The sequence below is a fragment of the Lissotriton vulgaris genome, chromosome 5 (genome assembly GCF_964263255.1).
Source record: "Lissotriton vulgaris chromosome 5, aLisVul1.2, whole genome shotgun sequence".
Lineage (NCBI taxonomy): Eukaryota > Metazoa > Chordata > Amphibia > Caudata > Salamandridae > Lissotriton > Lissotriton vulgaris.
In genome coordinates this window covers 666107143-666133023 of record NC_141693.1, presented here as the reverse complement: position 1 = coordinate 666133023, position 25881 = coordinate 666107143, and the positions used below count along the sequence as shown (strand labels likewise).

General features: G+C 46.6%; 1 protein-coding gene across 8 annotated transcripts in view; it reads left to right on the top strand.

Moving 5' to 3' along the window:
- The window catches only part of DLG5 (discs large MAGUK scaffold protein 5), a 1254082-nt gene that overhangs the window by 255568 nt on the left and 972633 nt on the right, over positions 1-25881 (top strand). For all 8 annotated transcript variants that reach the window (XM_086922111.1, XM_086922103.1, XM_086922109.1 and 5 more), the window contains 2 exons: positions 6598-6782; positions 7931-8056. In XM_086922111.1, coding sequence (XP_086778237.1) covers positions 6598-6782; positions 7931-8056 — 311 coding nt within the window. The remainder of the gene's footprint in view (positions 1-6597; positions 6783-7930; positions 8057-25881) is intronic.

The following is a 25881-nucleotide window of genomic DNA, read 5'->3' as shown; positions in this document are numbered from 1 at the left end:
AATCACTAACTACATAAGGCTAATACCTGGCGGAATATGATTAATTATACACAATGGGAACATTGTCCCGCTCCTGTTGAGGGCAGCTCTAATTCTCTTTTAAAGAGGTTCACCTATTTTACTGATTTTAATCAGTCAAATCCCAAAGCACTCTATTTTAAAATGACCTAGAAGTCCACTTCCAAAGTTAGACTTACCCACACGAAATTATTATATTCGAAGTCCTTTCTTGACCAATTGGCTGTTGGGGGCTATGAACTGTGGAAGGATACTATTGATCTTCAATCTGTTTGGGGTTCAAAAAGTTGGCAAGTGCAAGGCACGGAGGTTTTGCATCGTGCATGTCTCATCCCGAACCATATGTTGTTTTTGAATTCTACGATTTCACAAACGACTTGCTTTGGATTGGTTACAACAAAAAAATTGAATGCTCATTCTTTTCCTGAATTAGAGGAATACTCCGGTTGGAATAATAATACCAATTTTTCAATTAGAGAGTTACAAACTCTGCTATTGAATTCTACCTTTAACATATCCAGCTTGGATCCTAAGGGTTGGTTGCTGTGGCACAAAAGTGCAGATTCTTGTCAACATCGTTTTCTGGGTTTAGCTCAAGGCTACATACAGGTTAGAATTGGGGGTGGGGTCGCACACTACTCACACACCAGCGGGATCGCCCCTAAGATCCGTGGTAAGTGTAGTTCGTGTTCCGCGATGCATCTTCTTTCGATTCTCTGCTATCTTCGCCATCCCTGGACACGAGTTTCGGGGTATTTACCCCTCATCATCATACAGGATGGGGTGGATCCCCGTTTTGAAAGTGGTCATTCTGTGACTACCTATTCTGTAGGCAAATTATGTCAGAGTTGGCTCAGACATTCCACATTAGCGTCAGTTAATCTGCATTTATCTAAGTTGACTGACGATGTTGAATTGAATGATTTTGTCAAAGGTCCGGCTTCTGGCAGATCTAAGAGATGGATATATGCTATTTAAACCAAGTTTGGAAACTGTCCCAGATCGAGGCTGCTTCTCGCATTAGAGTAATAGATCAAGCGAATTTAGTAAAAGAGCTAGCAGTTGTAGATAACAGCATTAACTCGCTTTCTTCCCGGATTTACAGATTAGATAATATAGTTTCATTTGTTGTTGATATTGTGCGAGTAGATGTGTCTGTTTTGTACCATGGTCAAAATCAATTGCGTTCTATTATGCAATTTGCCTGGACTTTGCAGACGTTGACGTCAGGAAAAGTGCCCTGGCACTATATGAATACATCGTCTTTGTTTGCCCCTTTTAATTTAACTGAAAAGCAATGTTTTATGTCTATGAAACATCAGCATTTTTCTATGTTACACATTGAAAAGTTGGAACCTTTGCTGTTTTCTGTGGCTGAGACAAATTCTGCTGTGTGGCTAGTCCATGGTTTAATCACTTTACCTTTCCCTCTTTTCAAATTCGAGGCCTGCATGAAGTACTACGCAATTGGTAGGTATGAACCTCTGGGCACCGCTTATCTTCATGAAGCTTGGTCACTACCATTTGCCTATAGGTGCCTTAGGTAGGGAAAGTAGGTTTATTTGAATGGAGAGGATTGCACTACAGCACCAGATCACTCCTTAATGTGTAGGAACACCCAATTGCATGGCTCTTGTAATCAGAATGAGCCAAATTTAGCCTGTATCTTAAAGGGTACACCGGCATCTGCTATCATACCCACATTCACATTACTGGCAAACAGTAGTTATTTACTTTTAAATAATGAGGATTTTTATGGGATGGTAGCCGGCATTCCTTACGTGGTTACAGTCAGTGAACGTGTAGTCTGCTGTAAAAATGTGATGTTTCTTCCTCCACATGGGAAGCTGGATGTTTCCATCTGACCGTCCATTCCGACCTTAAAGCAGAGTTCAACATCAGAGCTTAAGAGCTCTTTTGTCTGAGAAAGAAGTCGCCCTCGCATCTGCTCGTGAAACATTTGTCCTTCACATGGCAAACACCCGCACAGAAGTGCATGCTTTATTAAATACGGATTTGCCCTTGCATTTCAGTGAATTAATTCACACTATCTTTAATGCATCGTCCTCCACAGGGCTGGCTCATTTTTTTAAAGTTGTTAGCAGTGGCTTTGTGACTTCTTTTCAGACTATATTTAGTGTGTTCCCGGCATTTTTTCATTCGATTTTTTTCCAGCCTGTTTGGTGGATTTCCCTTAATGCTCGCTCTGGTTGTAGGCGTACTTCTGTTGTTTTGTTTATTTCAAAATGGATGCACGTCATGTGCTACGAGAAGATCTGTCACGGCTGCTGCTGCTTCGCAACCGAATGCTGGAATATTATGGAGCGCTGCCTCTTGCTACATTGAGTTCAGTTTATGGATTATCGTTTCGATTTTCCTTTTTTACATGCATCCAGCCTGTCTTTCATTGCCTGAGTTTGCAATACGGTATCTCCCAACGCGGATTATGATCAACTGATGAGCCCCTTAGTTGCTCATGAATTGCTTTGTTCTGGCGGAGGGATTATGGCCTTTGAAGCGATGCACGGAGTCCTGGGACATTGGAATGTGTTCGCAGCGACACATGATTTCTTGGTATGCAGTTACATTGAAGAAGACCTGAGTTGTCCTCTGATAGTGCTAGAGGTTCCGGTTATTGAGGAACATGTATGTTCCTTCCCTTTGCCAAATTGGATGGCTGAAATGTTTTCAGATGAGAACAGAGACTTCCTATTGGAGGCTGTTGCGACATTCTTTGCATATACATTGTTGGATTGAGATGTGTTATCGCTTCTCTCTCTTTCATGACCGAGGTCACATGTTGGACATCGGATGTTTTTATTGTTTTCTCGTCTTCATTTTTTTACACCCATGCCTATTTGCTTCCCTGTGCCCATGGATAAAATTGCTTGATTTGAAGTATTTTTTTGGGGGAGTTTGCTTCCGTTTTTTCGCTTGTGGCAATTTGAACTTGGTTCTGACTCTTGTTCTTGAACCCTTATTTCCGAAATTGTACCCTTCTTATCCGTTCTCAGATCAAGGGAGGGTGTTGTGGGGCTGAGCCTTGCATTCACACTGTGTTAAGTTCACATGAGCTTATTAGAAGTTTAAATGCCATTTTTCCTTTCTGCTGCCTTTTCACACGGCACACACTTTATTAAATGTTTAGCGTTTAGCAGAGTGTTTTGCTTCACACGAGAATAACATGTTTTTCTATATTAGCAGCCTTGCTTGGTAAACTTAAACTGAACAGTGAGTGCCAAGGCCTTCAAGATTATTTCAACACAGTGGTTGTTGTCCGGACTGATCAGTGCACATTCTAGACATAACATATATGCAGCTGTGGCCACCTCTGAGATTGCCACGTTTAATAATGCACTGCGTAGGCATGATCGCACACACTTGGAGAACATTCGTATGCTGAGAGCTTGTGCAGAATTTGATGTGATCCACTTCTGTTAAATACCAGATGTATGGGGCCGCCTATGTAATCCCAAAGAGACCTTCTGTAGATATAAAATAACCTACTAGCAAGGGAGGGTGAAATATGGGTATATTTTAGACCTGTTTCCATTTAGCATTATAACATGCTTTCACCCTTTGTATTTTATGGAATTGTAACTATGCTGATAATCTTGTTGCCTATAATATGTCTACTTGTATTAGCTAAGATACTGCGCATGAGAACACAGCATTAGAAATAAATATTTCAAACTTGCACGTGTCTTTTACTCCCTGTTTTGGACTGGTATAAGAGTATAACGAAAGAGTGTTCATGTGTTCCACATTGCCTGAGGTAATCTAAAGTCCATATTCTGGGTTGTCTAATCATTGGTGAGACACTGATGCTAGACTGGTAGGGGATGTTGGGTACTAAGATTAGTTTTGGCACACCCTAATTCACTGAGGTTCCAAGTCTCTATGCACAGTTCTGTGTAGGAGCGGAATCCCTGCTACAGTTGGTGGCCCTGCTCAGATAAGTGCTTCCTGTAACATATCCTCTCCCATTACTCCATAGACAAGCCAAGCTCCCAGACCCCAAGTCATCCAATTTGGTAGCTTGGCTCCTGAAACGTTATTACAAGAATACATTAGATTGTTTAGCACTGTCAACAATACAGGGAATCACTATTAAAAGTAAAACTGTGCTTTAGACATAACATACAGTTTACAGTAGCCCACACCCAACAACACAATTCAACCATGAAGATCAAGAGTGATATTGTTAGAATTGAGGGTCTCTAGTTGGCATAGGTAGGTACCTTTGTCCAAATAGGGACCCTTGCTTCTAGTCAGGGTAAGGGGGCTACACTCCTAAATAACACCTTCTCATCCACTTGTTAGCTTGGTATAAGCAGGCAGGCTTATGTCAGAGGCAGTGTGTAAAGCATTTGTGAACATATACAGTAATACAGTGAAAACATTACACATGTACACCACACCAGTTTAGAAAAATAAGTAATCTTTACTAGACTTAACAGAAGACCAAACAACAAAAATCCACAATACTGTAATCAAAAATAGGACTTTAAAATGGTAGAAATATCTTAGTCCAATGTAGATGGTAAATGCGACACTTTACTCTCAAAGTACTTTGGATGCGTTACGCAATACAAACAAAAGGGTCGCAGGAAAAGTGATGCGTCAGTTCCTTGCTTCGGGGTAGGTGATACGGCGGTTCCTTACCGGAGAGGAGGTGATGCGTCGGTTTCTTACTGCGTTCCAGTTATGATGCGACAAGTTGGCGCCTCAATGCGATGTGGGGATCCGGTGCGATACAACTAAAATGGCGTCTTTGATGCGATGCAACAATGTTGGATGCGATGCGTGCACCCCCGACGGCCATGTGGCAAACTCGGTAACTACTGATCCGCGACAGGTCCTGTGACACGCTTCTCCGATGATGCGACACGCTTCGTCAATGATGTGACGGCGAACAGCTGCTGCGGCGGCACACTTCTTTGGCGATGCAAAGGCCACTGCTGCAGCGGCGACATGCTTCTCCTCGTTATGTCACGCTCCCAGTGACGCAGTCTTCTCAGAGGGCCCAAACAGTAGGCATCTCTGCACGTAGAATTCCCAGCAAGGTAATTCAGGGGAGCTGGTGGTGAAGTCTTGTATCCCTGAGACTACAGGCAGGAGGCAAGCACACTTAAAGAGATTCTTATTCAAGATTATGAAAAGTTCACTAAAGTCCTTTTCCTATTTCCTTGGCAATAAAGTAACCTCCGCGGGCCAACCCCAGAAATAGCAATACAGCACAGGGGCAGTCTCCTCCTTCATCTTCCTTGGTTCTTCTCCTTGGTGAAGGTTTGTCTTGATTCCCAGAAGTGATCTAAAGTTCTGGGCCCCAATATTTATACCAGTAAATCCTTTGTCCTCTGAAGGCATACAAAACCAGTTCTCTGCAGCTTCCTGGTAGGAGGTGGAGCCAGCAGTGTCTTGAGAGCAGACCTGGCCCAGGTAGCTGAAAGGAAATCTCCTCCCCCCTACTCTCTATTCCATGAAGGCTCAGGTCAGTGAAAGTAAATTTCCACCCCTCACTCTCTATTTAATGCAGGTCCTATTTATCCCAGCCCTGACCCATCAGACTGCTGGAGCCAAGGTCCTGAACAGCCCCCTGTCACTCACAAACCAGACATGGAATACACCCACCTAGCAGAGTCATGCTGGATAGTTGAACAAGACAATACCTACTTTCTAAAAGTGGTATTTTCAAACACAAAATGTAAAAATCATCCTCACTAAAGGATGCATTTTAACATTCTGAGTTCAGGCATACTAAACTCGAATTTCGACCTAGTTCCCTGGGTCAGTTAGGATTATAAGATGTTATAACCAAACTGCCCATTCTGGCCTATGGAAACAAGTAGCCTTGCAATAGTGAAAAAAGAAATAAACTGTAATTCACTATCAAGACATGCCACACTCATCAGGGCATGTCCTACTTTCACATACAATGCACCCTGCCCATGGGGGTACCTGGGCCTACCTTAGGGTTGACTAACGAGTAGAAAAGGGAAGGTTTAGGGACTGGTAAGTGTGTGCACTTGCCAAGTCGACATGGCAGCCCCAGGCTGCACAAAGGCTCTGCAATGGCAGGCCTGAGTGACACTTCACAAGCTGCTTTTGTGGGTGGCACAACCAGTGCTGCAAGCCCACCAGCAGCATTTTATTTACAGGCCCTGGGCACACATGGTACACTGTACTAGGGTCTGACAAGTAAATCAAATAAGCCAATCATGGAGTCACTAATCCATTATAACAATTTACAATAGGGAGCGCTTGCACTTTGGCACTGAATAACAGTGGCAAAGTGCCCAAAGCATCTAGACCAGCAAAAACATAGCAAAAAGACAGGAGGCAACAGCAGAAAAAAATGGAAGGGAGACCCACGCCAATGGTGCCAGATCTAACAGATATGAGCCAGAATTGCAGTAGGTTTACATTTGACCTCCATTATGGTTTTCCAAATGGAAGGAATCAGTATTACATATTAATGTACTTTTAATTCGTTTTATAATGGCATGAGCGCTGGCCGCACCATATGTAGGAAAGCTAAATGCTAATTATAGTTTTGCTGTTTTGTTTTTATTTCAGATTCAAGATTCTGCTACACAGGACATGGAGAGAGCTACAAAAGAGATTGAGATGCTCCGCAAACAGTATGAGGCAATGACCCAGGAACTTAAGGAAGCTGCTCAAGAAGCCGAAGTAGCAAAGTGCAGAAGAGACTGGGCCTTTCAAGAGAGAGACAAGATTGTTGCAGAAAGGGAGAGCATACGGTAAACCCATTTGACACACTTGCTTCTTTATACATTGCCTGTATATGCTCTGTAGTTGGAACTTTCCATTGTTTAGATTAGATTAACAAAGTGGGACAGAAAAGTGGCTTTATCTAATGTTGAGTTGATTTCTTCCTAAAGTTTTTAATCCAAGGTATGAAGAAGTAGCACTGCCAAATTAATGTTTAGGTCAGGCACATACAATGTTTCTGCCAGTTGTAAGTCATGATTTGAGGTTGTTTTCTCTGCTTTATCTGAATTCACCATTCCTGCCAACTTTACATTCCTCCCTTTCTTCTTTCCTGAAAGTGCACTGCCTTCTGAACATTGCGCAGCATAGGTATCAGCTCTCTTCCATGCAAAGCATAGGTAAATTATCAGTGGTCAGGTAAGGGAGCCAGGATTCAAACCCTATTTTGCTGATTTCAGAGTCCACAACTAAACCACCAGTTCAAATTATTTTTGTTTGTTCACACGGAATAGGATAGTTGATAAGCTTCTAGTAGGTTTCCCAGGCAACAGGCCTCAATGTAAGTGTGAGAAATATTTCCAGGCAGCTGACTGGTGCTTCTGAAAGTGTCATAATGGACCTAGGCAGGGATGGGCTGGCCATGTAGTTTGGAGAGTGGAGTAATGACACAGCAGGGATTTTTATGATGGTGCCAAAATAGACATCTGCACAAGAGCAGGCCCAGGATTTATTAAATAGCTGATTGGGACACAAACCGTGAATTAGAGGGATGTAGGCATAAGCTATTGATTAACATGGCGCAAGTGGGAGGAGGTAGGGCTTATTTGAATGGAGGATAGGGCAGGCTGGTTATGAGCTTTCAAAATAGGGCACAGACAGAGGTATTTAGTGCATGACATTACAAACGCATGGCAGATTGAGACGTACTTTGTGCAAGTACCATGTTTAAATAGTTTATGGCAAAATTGCACAGAATGCTTGGGTGGGCTGCCTCAGAGAATGCAGGCAGTGGTGCTGGACAGAGAAGAAAGAAAAAACCTGCAAACACTATCCATTCCAGTGCCACTAAGAATATAATTTCCACTGAATAAAATGGATGAATACATCTTTCGTGTATGACAAATGAAACACTTTTCTTTGTTTTTGGAATTTTACTTGTCACTTTTTACCTTTGCAGTACTCTGTGTGACAACCTAAGGCGGGAGAGAGATCGTGCTGTCAGTGACCTTGCAGAGGCCCTTAGGAACCTTGATGACATGAGAAAGCAGAAAAATGACTCTGCGCGTGAGCTGAAGGAACTAAAGTGAGTCTTCAGTCTTGTATATTTATTACTTCTCATAAGTGAGACTCGTTGTGACCCTGTCTTTAGATGTATTTGTAAAATGTTACGTCTGCCTCTGTAGCATAATGTACTTTATATTCATGAAGGATAACGCTTTTAGAACACACTAGATTTTATTTTAGCCATATATATTGGAGCTCTCATTACTGTGTACGAACTTGTGTTTGGGACACTTTTGCAGGGATACTAGTGAGGGAGCTTACAATGAATTACCCCTACATTTCTTTTCTTTCTTTTTTTTAAAAACTTTATTTATAGTTTTTTGCAATACAGTCACAGTTAAACATTCGTATGTTTCTCTACGTGCATCATTCATCATCGGTGGCTTGGCCAGCAGAAATTGTATATGTATCTCAGAGTGAAGAAGGTGATTCAGTTTCTATAAACCCCGTCTCAGGAATGCACAATCAGTTCTGAAAATACAGGGCAAGCATGGCATACATAATAGGGACTGTGTGGGAAGCAAATACTGTTCACATCAGCTAAAATTGGCAAACGAATAGTCCATAGTATCCACAATTTTCAGCAAAATCACATTCAATAAATCAGCAGAGTTATTACAGTTATAACTTTCCAGCTGTGAACACATCTTCCCACCTTCTCAGTCCTGCACAGTGGCCGGGGGTGACGTGTCCGATTCTCGATCTGCTGCAAGTAAAAGATAACTCCGTAGCAGACCCCAGATGTCTCTAGGTCTACTTGCTAGGGGTTGCATTTCAGCATAAATGACTGTCTGTTCTTGACAATATATAATCTAATTTAGCCAGTCCTTAAACTTCGGTGCCCTTCCTCTACCCCAGCGACAGGCTAATCTCCTCTTAGCAAGCAGTAGCGTAATGTTTAGGAATTTCCTACAATGTTTGGGTATTTGCGCAGTGTATCCTAACAACATGATTAAGGGGTCTCGTTCAAGCGAGAATGCCAACATGGTCTCAAGGGCCTTGTGCACTTGTGTCCAATATTCCCATATATCTGGGCATTCCCAAGCCAAATGAATAAATCCTGCTCCGGTTCTATTACATCTTTCACATCTATCGTTATCAGACAAGTGAAATCTGTATTTCTTAGCAGGTGTATAGTATAACCGCTGCAAGAATTTATAATGAATAATTTTGAATCTACTGCTCGCAGAGATAGACTCCGTGACACCACAGCAATATGCCCATTGGTCGTCAGTTACCTCTCTACCCATATCCTCGTTCCATGTCCACGAGCCGCCCCTTCAGTCTGATTTTTCTGCCTTCTGATACTGTCATATATTCTAGACACTAAATGAGTCCAATCTTCAGAGCTAAGCATGAGATGAAGCGGAGGTAGACCTTCAGGTTCCTGAGGAAAGTCCGGTAAAATATTCCTCATACCCTGCCTCAGTCGTATATAGTAAAAAACCTCCAGCGGCGTGGGATTTGTGTCCTTAAAAAAGAGGGCCTTGGATAGGAAGACCCCCCCTATAAACAAATTGACCCATGTTGTAATATGAATGCGGTGGCACATCGCTTGAAACCCCCTTTCCTGTAATAGCACCAGTTTTGGATGGTATGTAAGAGGCATTCGGGACGAATACAGTAATGTAACCTGCAACATCCTTGCCATTCGCCTCCAAGCATCACTCGTACCTGTTACCGTTGTGGGGGGTGTCTCCAGAACTTCAATAGGACCATGTATAAGACCATTTAAGGGCAGGGGCGTGCTAACCAATCCTCAGCAGCTATTTGAGGCATATATGGCGTAGGCTTCAACCAGTGATATGCATATTGAGCCTGCGCACTAATGTAGTATGCTTCAAAATCAGGTATATCGAACCCGCTTTTATCATAAGGCTGCGCCATAACCGTTAAGCCTCGGCTATTTGTCTCCCCACAATAAGCGTATCAATTCCGTGCGCAAAGTTTTTTTTTTAATAATGCGCCCGGATAATAGGGATGTTCTGGAAAAAATGTAGAAACCGCGGCAGAATTACCATTTTAATGAATGAGTCTCTGCCCGCCATCGACAAAGGCAACGATATCCAGCATGTAACATTGGAATTCAGCTTGGTGATGGCAGTGCCATAATTGAGTCTGAGAGTTTCCTCCCTAGTCCTCGACACTTGAATCCCTAGATAGCGAAGGTCAGAGTGACACCACTACAGAGGGTAATCCAATTGAAATTTCGTCACTGCAGGTGTAAGTGGGGAAAAATAGCAACTTCCCCCAATTTATATGCACCCCTGAAAGCCTTCCAAACACTAAAAATTCCCTTAGTAACGGATTTAGATTGTGTAATGGGTCGGATATATATTGCGTTAAATCATCTGCATAGAGGGAAATGGAGATCTGTTGTTGAAAGCACCTGAATGCACTATCTCTATGGAGTTGTCGCAGTCGACATGCCAAAGGCTCAATTGCTATAGCTAATAGAAGAGGGGAGAGGGGACAACCTTGCCTCGTGCCCCTCGTTATGGAAAGTGACGAAGACAGATGACCATTAATGAGCACTTTGGCAGTGAGCTGATTATATAGCAATTGCAGCCAAGATATAAACATCTTTGGGAACCCATTCTCTGCAGGACTGCAAACAAGTACTCCCATTCAACAGAATCAAAAGCCTTGGAGGCATCAAGAAACACCGCTGCAACCGGAAAGTCAGGCGCCACAGTCTGTATCACAGAAAAAAGTGTACGTAAATTATGACTTGTGGCTCTGCCAGGGACAAATCTCGATTGATCCGGGAGGATAATCTTTGTCATCAATAGGGATAGCCGAGTTGCAAGCACTTTAGCTAGTATTTTCGTATCACAATTAATCAATGATAATGGGCGATAGGAATCACATTTTTCGGGAGCTTTACCAGGCTTCAAAAGGGACGTGATCATTACTTCTCGCGTCGTTTGAGGAAGAATCCCTACCTCTAGTGACTCTGTAAACACCTCTCGCAGCACCGGAACCATAATATCAATGTAGCATTTATAAAATTCGGTAGGTAACCCGTCAAAATATTGTTATTATAGCGTGGACTCCTTGTAATTGCAGATAATGCATTCCCTGGCCTTTCTCCCTCGCCTTATCTACGTGCAACCCAGTGTCGACCCCTAAATTTGGCTTCCCTAGCGGCTTCCTCCTATTATTCTGGCAATTTGGCCCTGAAGTCCTTGTGTGCCTGTCCTACATTTCCGCTTAGCATTTGACCCTCCAAACCTTTAAGGTCTCGTTCTAAGGTGTGCAGTGTCCGTTGTATATCCCTTAAAACTCCAAAACTCTTTGATATACAGTATCCTCGCAGTGTAACTTTAAAAGCCTCCCAAATTACTTCCACACTATCAACTATTGCGTGGAAAAAAAGCTACAATCTCCTCCTAGTTCCGATCGAAAAACGTTATCTAGCAGAGCACCAGGTTGAAGATGCCACACTGGCTTTGGTTTGTCATATCCAGGGATCTGTAATTTAATCAGAACAGGACAGTGGTCTGAATATGTCCGGGCCAAGTGTGTAGCAGCAGTGAGGCCAGTGCTAAGACCTTTGGATATCAAACAATAATCCATACGCGCCCAGGTGCCAGTGTAGGACGTATAGTGTGTTCCTTCTCGACGTGTGGGGTGGACAAATCTCCAGCTATCTAGCAAATTCACTTTTTCTACAATATCCGGCAACACCTGCCTAGTTCTGCTATGGTATTGTGCTACCCCATCAGCCCTGTCTTGAGTAGGTGTCAGAGCGACATTAAAACCCCACCCCAAATAATGTGCATAGAGCCAATGTTCAGTATTTTACCCCAGAGTGTGGTAAAAAATTCTGGTGTGTCCACGTTAGGGGCATAGCAATTGGCAATTGTTACAGATTCTGTTCCCAATCTACCCCAAACAATAACATATCTCCCCGCTGGATCCAACATTTTTCTAGCAAGCAGAAAGGGTACATTCTTTTTTATCAGGACGGCAGTGCCCCTAGAGTAAGACGAAAAAGATGAAAACAACCGGATACTCGCCCATCTACTAGCAAATGTGTTATGCGTTTGTGGATGAATATGCGTCTCTTGTAATAGTGCCATGTGCACCTGATGTTTGTCTAAGTATGCCAATACCTTCCTGCACTTCCTCGCATCATTTAGGCCTCTAACATGCCAAGTCGTGATATTTAAGCCGAGTCACTCCTTTCCTGCCATGTTGCCTCATATATTTTGCACAAAATTTTCGCACAGTGTGAAAAACAATCAAACCAACCCGTAACTTGATATTCAGCTGAACCATACTGTGTATAGCAGCATCCCTCTGCATGTACCGTATTTTCCGGCGTATAAGACGACCCGACGTATAAGACGACCCCCTACTTTGCGTGATAAAATGTAGGTTTTGTGCTATACTCGCCGTATAAGACTACCCCCACTTCCAGCGCAGTCCAACGCAGTCCTGCGTATCCATTTTGAGAATTTATTTTATTTTATTTTGGCTCGTACTTTGTACGCTTTTGTAACCTTAACACTTATCACTTTTTTCTCCAGGAATGTACCGATTGCTACCTCATGTATTTTGGTTGCTCACTATTGTCACTTTTGATCCATGTAACTTAACGTTTGCTTTTGTAATTTGTTCATTTGTAATTGTTCCTCTTGTATCAATACTGTTCCTACTGTAAAGCGCTCTGACACCTTCGGGTAAAGTCTGCGCTATATAAAATCTCATAAACCTTTTAGTCCATGATTGACGCCTGCGCTAGTGACGTACCAATATCCCCCACAGCCCCAGCAGTGTGAGGGGAGGGGGAGCTCCGGCACTGGGCACGGACGGCGGATTAGAGCCCCTGGCTGGGTCCGAAGCGTGGGCGGGAAATGGTGCAGCTTAGGGAACTCAAACAACACAAGATCAGCCCCTCGCCAGCCCCTCGCCAGCCAGTGCGGCCAATACGCCTTAGTATTTTCACTGCTTGAGCAATTTATGTTACAGGAAGATTTCTGTTGAAAAACAACCACATCAGCCAAATTAGCTTCGATTCACGCGGTAACGTAACCTGTGCTTTTGCTTTTTCAAGTCCGGAGATTGCATGCAAAGTTCATATTTTATACCTATTGCCAAAAAAACACGTGCTCTGATTGCGTGCTCGCGCAGTGTTTTATAATGCAGAAGCAGTCTGACACCTTCGGGAGTAGTCCGCGCTATGTAAAAAACGCATGAAAACATACCGTCAAATTTGGCACCCGGCGTATAAGACGACCTCCGACTTTCCAGAACATTTTAAGGGGTTGAAAAGTCATCTTATACGCCGGAAAATACGGTAACAACCTTCTCCATTCCCACTTCCCCCTCCCACTGAAGCATCCTAATCATGCCAGAAGAAAACCATACCACCCCCCTCCCCTTCCCCACCATAACAAAACCATAATTCAAAAAAGGTTCTCCCATTGGGGTGTTTCTACCAGGTGACACACTTGAAACTTGCTTCTAACCAGGGAACTGTCTATATTCGCCGATCCCCAGTAGGCAGCAAGGGCGTCCGGTAAAAGTCAGATAGCGTGTGCCGACCACCCATACCTTATGTGGTGAGCAATTAACCAATACTAGGAATCACAGAGCAATGCAAACAGGAGAGAATATACATTACTTTTGTCCTCTGCATCAGCGCATTGAGTGTCTCACAGTAATCATCCAGATACAGTCTCGCCGATGTATTACAGCACAGCAGTCATGTAGCAGATCATTCCACGTCAGAAAGAGGCCCCTCTTCTGCGTCTTCCTGCTCCGTAGGTCCCGCTTTCTGGAGTCTGATAGTCTTAAGAAATTTCTCGGCAGATTGCGGCGACATATGTATAGTTTGTGTTCCCTGATGAGTTATACGAAGACGCGCATGATATAACAAAGCATAATCTACCTGCTCCTGTGTCAACTTCTGCTTCACATTCTTGAATTTTCTTCTCTCCTCATGTACACGCTGAGTGAAGTCGGGAAAGATAGTAAACATGACCCCATCGAAAGTGACTTGTTTCTTTTCTCTTGCCAACTCCAAGACCGCAACTAGATCCCCGGTAGTTTAGGAGACGTGCTATAATGGGTCTAGGGGTGGCTCCTGGGGGCGATCGTGGGCCAAGTGTTCTATGCGCCCTTTCTACTATGAACTGAGAGGAGAGTACGCCCTCATCTGTAACTGCAGCCAGCATTTTTTCCAAGTAATTCTCTAGCCGTCCAGTGTTGGTACTCTCTGGCACACCTAGTATTCGTACATTATTACGCCTATTACGGGCTTCAATGTCCTAATTTTTGGCATCGATGATCCTCATGAGCTTGTCCATTTGAGTCACTGCCTTTTTCAACTGCTCTGCGACATCTTCTTAGTCTGATATTCTCTGCTTTGCGTCCTTGGTCCGAGTCTCATGGGCATATAGCTTCTGCGCTATTCGGTCCATGCGGGTGGTAAGAGTGTCTACCTTTTCCGCTATATTCTCAAATCCCTGCCTCATTTACGTCAATATGGTGCGCATATCACTGTCAGTGCTAGGGTTCCGCTCGGCAATCACCTCCGGCACTTCTGTCCCTTTCTTCAAAGTTTGCTTTTGTGCAGTCTTTTTTGCCTCAAAAGTGAGACGTGGTTGCCGCAAATCCATCCTGCCCATTTTAGATTCTTTGGGCCTATCAGCTGCAGCTCCCTAGTCCTGTATAGACCCTGATCGTAGGGATGCAGCCCAGGTAGTTAGCAACGAACTTAACTGCGTCCACTCAGCAGTTTCCCCGCGGCGACCCTCCAACCCACAGTCACAGCAAATGATTCGCCAGCACTTCGTGTAGGGAACGATAGATACAAGTCTCACACACTCCAATCTTCCTCAGATATTGCTTCATATTTGGGTGTAATAGGGGCCGACTAGGTTCTGCAGGGATTCCCGCAGCCGTGGTACTTGAGCTCGATATTCCCTAGAGCACCATCTTACGGCTGCACGATAACTGTTCAAACTTAAGCAGGCGAGATAAGGAGCAATCCAGCACCACGCTACAGCTGCTCATCTTGAAGGCAGGCCTCTCGCCATACAAGGCGCGACAATGGCTCCGCCAATGGTATTTGCTTTCCGAGTGTCCTCTATTTCCGAACCCTTGCGTGCAAATATAATCACTTCTTCCAGGTCAGTCAAACAACATGGCAGCCGCCATCTTGCGTTGCATGCCGGCGCGCTCACCCTGTCTCGATCCGCCAACTCGTAGTCCCAGCGCTTGCGTCCCTCTTATCCACTCCGCCAGCACCAGGGGAGCTCTCACCCACTCCGCCGATCTTCACAGCGCGCTGGACCGAAGGAACCAGTCATCCACAACTGTGAGCCGACCTCCCACGTGGGAACCACGGCGCTCGCGTAGCAGCAGCGTCCGTCCCGTGCTCCGCAGCTCTGCTCAGGCTCTCCCACAGCAATCTTCTCGCCCACCAAACTGCTCATTCACTCAGCGGTATCGGAGATCTGAGCGCTCCTTTACCTCCCCAGATAGCTGGCAATGTAGAGGCAGTAATTTTTAAGTAATTAGGTGGTCATAAGCACAGAATAATTGACGAATAGTCCACCGGACAGCGGAAGCCTCACGTATCCGCGGCCATTCTGCTCGTGCGCCACCTAGCGCCCCCCGACTCCCTCCACATTTCTTAAACTCAGTGGCTCGTTGTAGCAGTTTTTCCTTGTTTTGGAAATCGACTCATACATCTGATGCTTGGAGTAACAGATAAGTTCCAGCCGCTATATACGGGCACTTCTGACTATTTTTGACAACATATGAAGATTATTGGGATCAGGAATACAGAACTGCTTTGAAAAAGTCTTTATAAGACAAAAGACGTGTATTGAACATTGTATCGATGTCTACATATATCTATGACTTTTTATAGCTATATTGAATGTTTGATGGTGCTGTGTGCAGTTCCATTGAATGTTCACAAGAATAGAAGAATGTTTTTGTTTCAATATGGAATTCGTTTTCAAATTTACAATCCTTTATACGTTGTCCATTAACGGTCAATAAAAGAAAAATTTAAAAAGGATGTTATCCGGTAACAAAATTAAAACAAAAATGAGTCTCCTTGGGAAGCTCTGTTTTACAATTTGCAAAAGCTAACCTGGTTCTGGTTACCCTCTTACATTATTTGTATGCTTCTTACCAAATCCAGTGATTGGCGTGTTGTAAAAGTACTCATATGTACATTGCAAAGAAGAGTACATTTCAGAGGTGCTAGAGAGCGAGGATTTTCCACTTATAAAGGAGGATACCAGAGAGCTCAGCCTTATCAACCATACCAATCCCAATATCGACAATCTTATAACCCTCCATCGTATCGTCAATCTTCGACAGCTGGTTTCTCTCGCCAGGGAGGCCACAAGCAAGCACCCCAACAAAGCCTTGACTCAGACAGAAAAGCAATGAGTCAGGGTACCAGTCCATCTTCCCTCCCTACCCGTGGGTGCAAACATTTCCGGTTACGTGTAAAGGTGGCACGAGATCACATCAGATAGGTGGGTGTTGGACCTGGTCACCAATGGTCACACTCGAGAGTTTCTTCAGCGACCATCAACCACTCCACCCAGAGGTCCGCCTCCCCCTCGTCTTCACTTACTACGAAAGGAAGTTTTGTCCATGCTTCTCAAGGAAGCAATAGAGGAGGTACCACTTGCTCAGAAAGGGAAAGGTTTTTATTCTTGTTTTTACCTAATAAAAAAGAAATCAGGAGAATGGAGACTGATTCTGGACCTCAGGAATCTCAACAAGTTTCTCAAGAAGCATACGTTCAGGATGGTAATGCTCTCCGGTATCCTGGGTTGCTTAAACAAAGGAGCTTTCATGACTTCCTTCAACATGGAAGACGCATATTTCCATATGCCAATTCACCCAAAGCACCGAAAGTTCCTAAGATTCACAGTGGCTTTTACCCACTATCAATTCAAAGTTCTCCCGTTTGGACTCAAATCAACACCACAGATTTTCAACAAGTGTCTGGCACCAGTAGCTGCAACACTGCGGTCTTAGGGGTTTCAAGTATTTCTGTACTTCAATGATTGTCTGCTCAAAGCATCAACTGTGCAGGAGGCCGATTGAGCAACGAAAACTTGACTCAGTTTGTTAGAAACGTTGGGACTTTCCATAAACAGGGAAAAATCGGTTCTGCTTCCAAATCAAGTAATATCTTTTCTGGGAGCATCCTTAGACACCATTCAGTGCAAAGTTTTCTTATCTCAGGAGAGCCGGATAAGACTGCAAAGGCTTGCAAGGACAACATAAAAAAAGGGTCAGTTTTTGCGCGAATGTACCAATTGCTCCTGCGGATGTGCTCTTCAGCGATAAATCTGGTACCTCTAGCCAGACTGAAATTGAGGCCCCTTCAGGAGGAGCCACAGAAACAGTGGCAACAGGCTTTGGGATCCTTTGAAGATGTAGTTCAAATCACAGTATGGATGGTAAAAGCACTGCAGTGGTGATTCCAGGGGACAAATCTCGTTCAAGGCCTGACTTTCCTACGGAGCACCCCAGATTTCATTTTAACAACGGACGCCTGCATGGAAGGATGGGGAGGCCATCTACAGGATGTGCAAATTTAAAGGCAAATGGTCTTTGGCGCAGAGAAAACAGCACATCAACAGCTTGGAGGTAAAAGCCATATTCCTATCTCTCCAAGCTTTCCTGCCGAGAATAGCAGGCTACTCGTACGAACAATACAACCAGCATGACCTATATCAACAAGCAAGGAGGAACAAGATCCATTACACTTTCTCAAGAGGCACAAGAATTATGGTAATGGAAAACACATCATGCGATCTTGTTAAAGGCCGAGCTTGTCAGAGGTCTGCACAATACCCTTGCAGACACGTTGAGCAGGTCTCAGTCCAGTTGTTACGAGTGGGAGCTAGAACAATCCCAGCTGGATAAGGTATTTCGAGAATGGGGTAAACAAACTTTGGACCTTTTAGCAATAAAGGAGAACTCCAAATGACAGTACTATGCCAGCAGATTCCCTCTACCTGGGTGAAGGGAGAATGCCCTTTTAATGCGATGGTCCGGGATATATGCCTACGCTTTCCCCCCAATCCAGTTAATTCCCATTGTACTAAGCAAGATGAAATCAGAAGCCTGTCGTCTGATCCTGATAGCACCACATTGGCTAGGCAGTACTGGTTGCTGGAACTGTTCCTGCTGTCAAAGTCCATTCGCCTGCAGCCATTCTCTACAATGTTATCAAGGAACAAGGGCCAAGTAAATCATCTGGATCCACAGTCTCTTCATTTGCGAATGAAGTGCTGTCCTGCCTGAAGTGATAACCTGCCTGCTAAGCGCTCTTCCTTAGCGCTGGAACACGGACCTGCCCTACCAGCCCAGGGCTCCCCTACTGGGCTCATAAGCGCTGCATTCCCCCCTGAGCGCTGTAGCCTGCCAAGAACTGCTGTCATTGCTCTTGACGCGCCAGTGTCGAGTGAGCGCAGTGACCCCCTGAGGCGCTAAAGGTGCCACGCGCCATTCTGCCCCATTGCACTGCGCCCAGAGAGAGAAGCAGTACTGACCGGCCCCCAAAGTGCTGAGGTGAAGAAGCGCGGTAGCGGGGCGAAACTCACCGCCGAGGCCCAGCGCTGTTCGCATCATCCCCGCTGTGTCTGGAGGCCAGTCCTCACGACCGCGGCCCCAGAGCCCCCTTCGCGGAGATCCTCTCGCCTCACCCCGGCGGCCCTCAGAGCCAGGGGAGGGCCACTGCTGCACCCGGGAGGCCGCCCTAGGCCTCAGTAGGCCGAAGAAGCCTCATGTGACGGGAGCGCGTCTTGGACTCCGCCCCCGCCGTGCCCTCATTGGCCCGTTGTGACGCGCCCTTGCAGAGGTTGTGCCTGACCTATCCCCTGGCCTCTGAAGGCAGCACAAGGCCCGGGGCCGATTGCATCGCGGCGCGGGAGCTCTTCAGGAGTCGCGAGCCTCCCCGATCCGCCACCACACCGCACTGGGCCGAGTGAGGCCCTGGTGGACCGCAGCCCTCCTCTGCCTGCCGAGATCACCCCAAGGGGCCCTGGGAAGGCCCGAAGACTACAGGTAAAGTCCCGGGGGAGGGCGGAGAATCCACACACGCTGGACCTCCCAGGAGCGAGGGGGAGGCCCGTGACCGCCCCACCCCCCTGGAGAACTTGACACTGGGCCACGTTGGCCCTAATTGACCCTGAAAACACCGCAACTGGGCCGGTTCCGGCAATACTCCTGCCACAACCATTAGGGAAAACTAGTTGCTTCCACTCACCCTAGGCCAGCCCAGAGGTTAGGTATATGGGCGGAGGGATTGTTTATTGTTGCTTGATGCAGGGTTTAACTTGGCTTGATGAAATACATTACCTACGCTCAATGAAATGTTTACTTTCATTTGATGACCTGCTAATCCCTGCAGCTAAGGAATGTTATTGCTGAGTAACGAAATGTTATTCCTTGGATGAAATGTTTATTCCTGCATAAGGAAAGGTTGACTAGATGCCTACAGCGGTATAAGGAAATGTTTTATTCCTGCGAAATGAAATGTATGTGCATGTCTCCTTAACGAAATCCTTGCAGATGCCCACTGGAAGGTTTTACCAACGCTCCATGAAATGTTTTAGTCCTGTCTAAAGGCAGTATTTTCTGAAGGGCCTACAGCTATTCACTATTTAATATTTATTTATTTATGTATTTATGGCCAAGTACTGAAAAATATGCGTTGTAAGGAAAGGTAATGAGTTATTACTACTGTGATTTTTGATTGCCCTGATCTTGATCTTAGATAAAACATTTTTATTTGAATCAAAACCACTGGTGTAGTCTGTCTCTGCATGCACTTATTGTCTCAGTGGATGCGTGTGTTGTGCAGTCACTTAACAACTAAGCTTCGGGTGCCTGCCGGCTCGGTCCATGCTACCCCCCCGGGGATCTGGCGATCCCAGTTCCTACAGGTACCAAACCATTTCACCTCAGCAGAATGGGCATTACATATGTTTGATATCAAGAGATAAACCAAAGAACAAAACGACAACCCCCCCTTCCACCTGCCACCCAGCCTCCCGAAAACACAAAAGAGGCACACCCTTTCCCTGTAAATAAAATGTTTGTGCAATGAACAAAAAACACCCTTTTCAGGAATCAAACAAGCACATAGCAGGTAAAACATATTGGCAGAGAACATTGTGGTATACACCCTAGGGCGTGACAACGCCATGCCGGTCGGGCAATAGATGAATCCTAATCGCTTGTAGGAGGAATGAACATAAGGAATAAGTGAGTATGAATATAGTGCAGCAGAATTGAGCAAGCCAAAGGTAGGAGCAATCAACCAGTCCCGGGTTGGGAGAAAAGTTCAACACTGCCCTGTGAGCCACCCGGGGACGAAGAGGCCGGTGCAGCACAACTGGAGACCCAGAACGAGTTCTCTTATGGTTCTGGTAGAATTCCTGCGCCTCCGTTGGAGTGTCGAATATGTATGGCCTACCGTTCACGTCAACTCTCAATCTGGCTGGGTATAAAATGCCGTACCGGAGTCCCACATTTTTCAGGGCGGCCTTGACTCCCTGATATTTACGCCTCGCCTCCTGAACCATGATGGTAAAATCTGGGAAGAAAGCCAGCTTGCTGCCCTGCCACTGGACGTCTCCCATGTCGCGGGCCGACTGCAGAGCAGCGTCTGTATCCATGAAGTTCATAAGCCTAGCAATAATGGGTCTCCATGGGGGGAGGCCTGTTCGAGGTCTAGGTCCTAGCGACCGGTGAGCATGCTCAACTACAAAACCCTGTGTGAAGGTCTCCCTGCCAAACAGATCAGTAAGCAGCTTTTCCAAAAAATTGTCCATACGCCCGGTGGCCGTCGTTTCCGCTACTCCAATAATTCGGACATTATTCCGGCGACTGCGAGCTTCCAAATCTTCCTTTTTGACAGCTACTTCTTTGAGTATCCTTCCCACTCTGTCCAGTCTTTTCAGGGAGGTTGATGCGCCGTCCTCGATGTCAGATACCCTCGCCTCCATGATGTCCAGCCGTCGGTCGTTTGCCTGAATCTTAGTGCCCATGTCAGCCAGTTTCTTATCCAAGTCGTCGAAACGGCCATCCAACGCTTTAAAACCTGCACGCATCTCAGCTAACATGGCCGTCGCCAGGGAGAAGGCGTCGCCGGAGTCGTCTTGACCTGCAGCCCCATCAGGCAGCTCCTGGGGAACCTCCGAAGAAGGCCCAGCAGCCCTATCAAACTGCAGCTTATTCTGCTGAGGGTCCTTCTTCCCCATCGTGAGTGGAGAATAAAAGTGGCAGGGTTATGGACGAGCAGGACAGCAGTCCCTACAAGAGCCAGGAGGCAGCAGGATGAAAGGCGAGCACATGAGTGGTACACAGTTAAATCACAGAGCGGAGAACTCCAGCGACTCCAACTTGATCCCAGCAGCGGAGATATAACACCAGACAGCAGCCGAAGACCAGGCAGGCCTTTCCAGTAGAATGGGAACACACTGGGCCCGCAGCACACGCTGGGCGGAGCCCCTGGGAGACCACAGACAGCCAGACCCCCAGCATGCCAGGTGGGAGCGCAAAGCACGCTTATGACTGCGTGCAGGATGATGAAAGAATGGAGCGTAGGCCTCACGAGCCTCTCCTCAGCAACCAAAGGCAACAGTCAACATCAGGCAGCGGCAGCAAGTCAAGGGCCCAGAGCCCGCCCCGCCGTCTGGACCACAGCTTCAGGGAGCAAGGAGGGCCAAGCAGCACGATCACGCGCTGTACTGTTCATTCCAGGGTGGGCCTAAAACACAGGAGGGGGCCGGGGGGGGGGGGGGGGGGCAGCGCATCGACGGAAACCAGCACCACCGCAGCTCCGGGAATGTAAGCTGGGGCCTCCTCACTAGCCCGCCACACTCCCCCGCCAAGACTAAAAATCTAGGCCCCCGGGGCGGACACGCCCATAAGGCCCACCAAGCCCCGAGAGCGCCGCGCTGAAAGCGGGACCCAGACTAAGCCACAGCAGGGGGGTGGGAGAGTAGGACCTGCAGCGAGGAGCGTGTGGGGGGGTGCAGGGCAGCGCCATTAACCCGCCGAGGCAGCCACTCACCGCACCCGCCAAGGTCAATACTTCGGCAGGAGCAGGCAGCCGGGCCGGGTCAATACGCAGGTCTTTCAAACGCCGACCCTAGGAGCCTCAGTCGACTGCATCCAGCACAGGTATGGGCTCCATAACTTCAGGGAACCGCAAGAGGGTGTCTGCTGGCACTCCTACAAAGGGCAAATGGTGGATTAAAACGCCCGTCCGGTGGAGCTTCAGTCGGATGCGGCCATCTTGGTCGCCTCCGTGGCCACGCCCCTCAGCCACAATCATGCTTAAAGATGTCTTGTTTATAAACAGCGGTATTTGTACAAGTAATTATTACGCTTTTGTGGCACACACCTTTCTGGTCTCCAAATGCCCAGGATACAGTGATGGAGTATCTGAAGGCTTTTTTTGTAAGCGAACACCCTGCTGTAGGATGTCAATTTATCTTACATCCACAATCAATGCTGGAGAAAAAAAAACGTTCATGGAAAAGTGTATTTTGTGTAGGAGGTTGAGGTCAACCTCAAGGGTGGGAGCATCGCTAGACCATGACAATAATGCAGTGTCCCATCTCAAATGAAATACAACCTCTGAGGGGAAAACTGATTTTATCTTAGCTATTTCAGGTATCTTCAGGGAGGTGGGCACTGTAAACCCTCTTGGAAGTGCACCTCATTACGTTCACCTACTAGCCAAAGAATTAAAAACGAAAGAACAATAGGAGGGTAGAGCACCACATACCTTTTCATTTAGACTTGCTTTCAATCCTGTGTGGGCCCTCTCAAGATCAGCAAATTGAGTATTAAGTAGTCTAATTTAGCTACCACTCTATGTAGACCGGTTATGGTACTGAGCCAAAAAAAAAAAAACATTCTTGTGAAAATTTAAGGTACTACAAAGTGGGGCTCACTCCTAATTTACCTTGTTGCTCATGGAAGCACTTTAGTATGTATAATGTTTTTACTGTAGGCTTGTACATAAATGGTTTTAAAATAAATGTTTTTGTGGGCTGTAGCACATAAGAGAAGCTCTCTATTGATGTTCTTAGGATAGGCCTGTGTAAATTCCATTCTGTGAAGTACAGCTTTGCCTGCTCTGAAGCGCTGTCATCTAGTAGCTTGCAATATCTTCATGCGAACAACTCTGCAGAGGCAGGCATTTTCGTCGGAATGAAACACAGTGTGTGCTATTTAAGCCCCGTGGTTTTGTTACTAGAGCTGTATGCTTTTACTGTTCCTGTTTGATCTTGCACGCATTTGAAAAACACAGCTTAATGAAGTTTTGCTCAGTGTCATATTATTATGAATTTAACCGGGGAGTTTCTGCTCTGTCTAGTTACGAGGAAATGATGGGAGAGCAAATAGGTATCATCACTACGGGCAGCACTACCTGCATTTAAAGCAGTTTTAACTTTTGCAGTTGTTTTCACTGTCTGAAGGCAGCATGTTTTGAGAGCATTGGCGTCATTATTCTATTACAATGTAAGCACCTCGGCATGTCATTATGACTTGTTTAGTTTTCAGGCAGACGTGGCATACTTATATGTTCGAGGCATGTGGGCTGCTAAATTCATATCTTAGCATTAGATCGCCGCCTAGTGTTGGGTCCGGATGATCGCACATTGTTGTCCTGGAAGAGTCTTCGAAGTATCCTGAGATAGGTGGCTCCTCCCCTGGACTACAGTGCGCATGGGCATCGGCTCCATCCTCAGATTGTTTTTTTCCGCCATTGGGTTCGGATGCGGTCTCGACGTCTCTCTGTCGGAACCGAGAAAACATAACTTTAAACGGCCAAAAGGCTGTGTGTTCTTGACGTCGGTATTGTTTGCGTGCGGTCTCGAGTTCTTCCGTCTCTCGGAGCCGGAATCAGCGGAGTATTTCTACTCTTCGGACATCGAGGCCTTCTCATCGCGACTCGACACCGACTTTGCAACATGGAGCGGAGCCCATTTAAACTCTGTCCGCTCTGTGGGTCCAAATACCCACATATAGACGTGCACCCGGTCTGTAACAAGTGCCTTTCGCCAGACCATGACGAAGGAAACTGCAGGGCTTGTGCGAGTTTCAGGTCGAAGAAGACTCTCACCATTCGGCGCGCGGTGCGCCTTGTGGCCAATCAAGCGGCCCCGGATCCAGAAGACATCTTCGATGACCAAGATGAGGAGGACCAGAGCCATCATCTTCAGATTTCCCCGCCCGAGACGGAGGTCGAGGCAGATCCGGAAGACGACGACGGAGTCGTGGGTCAAGGCCTTGAATACGTCGACGAGGTAGGGGACGACGAAGGGGTTCATGGGGCCGCGGAAGATAGCTCAGAGGACGAGCTATGCCCCGAAGTTTACGGACATAAAGAACGGGTCAAAGGATCGCCTGTCGGCCTTCCCCAAGAACCCGTAGCGCAAGCCACGGCCCCGCCTCCGGGCCCGGCCACGGACATACTTGCTGCGCCGAAAGTATCGAAACCGAAACTGAAAGCAACGGTATCGACAACACCTAAAATGGCCGACCCGAAACCGAAACCGAAACTTAAGGACTCAGGCGTCCCTAAGATGGCGATCGTTACAACGAAAACGAATAAGCCTGCAGCCTCATCGACTCCGTCGACCTCCGGCCCACAGAAGTCGAAGAAAACTGGCGATTCCGGGGGGTCGAAATCGGCGCCGGAGGAGAGATCCTCTAAAAAGGGTGGCACGCACAAGACAAGCGCGGCGGCGCCGGCAAAACACGCCAAAGCCAGCGACACAGCTCCGGCTCCGACTGGGACATCTGCGCACCGGTCCGAGGACTCGGCGTCGGCGGATGTGGCATCATCTACCAACCCTCAAAAATTCCAGCAGAATGTCGGATCCGAGGGCATACCCACCTCGTCGGTGCCAAAAACCACTGTCTCCGACGCCTCCCTCATTGCTTCTTCACTACAAAGAATTAGGGAGAAGGCCTCTGCTTCGTCGGCGCCGGCGCCATCGCCGCAGAAGGCGACAGACGTCCCGGTCAAGCCTGCAAGTAAACTCCTCTTCCTTCTGCCGCCAAAAGTGGCGCCGAAGGCCTTTTCATCAAAATCCACGCCAAAGAAGTCGGAATCTTCTACGGCAGGGACACTTTCAGGTCCAATTCTCGACTCAGAAGAGGATTCGGAGTGCTTCATAGATGCTGAAACGGGCAGACTAACCCTTTACAAGAGGAAGATCACTTCGCAGCCGGTGGAATCCTACGTCATCCCCCTGAAGAAGAAAAAGTTTCCTCAGGACGCCTCAGGCCTCATGGAACCTATCCAGCCCACTCCGAGCAGGAGCCCAACACCGTCTCCAGACCACTCTGAAAGTGAGGGCTACGATGAAGATGACCAATACACTTTCCCGGTCAATGAACCAGGCGCACAACTGGATTCATATGATGACATTGGGGACCAGGGCTCCCAAAATGTGGGACAAGACCCACAGGCTTTCAGTACACGTGCATCCCCGACAGAGGATTCTGCAGGTTTCCATGCACTCATTGAGAGGGCGGCTGCTAATCATGATGTGGACATGCATGCTGACCCAGTTGAAGAAGACTTTCTGTTCGACACCTTTTCAGTCTCGGAAAGAACTGTGAAGACACTGCCTATGCTCAAAGGGGTCCTCAAGCATGCTGCGGACATCTTTAAAGAGCCTACCAGGGCGAGGGTGGTCAATCAACGTATTGAAAAAAAGTACAGACCAGCGCCTGCAGACCCTGCATACATTCGGGGACAGTTGCCGCTTGACTCCCTGGTGGTCGCAAATGCCCGTAAAAGGGCCAACTCCCAAA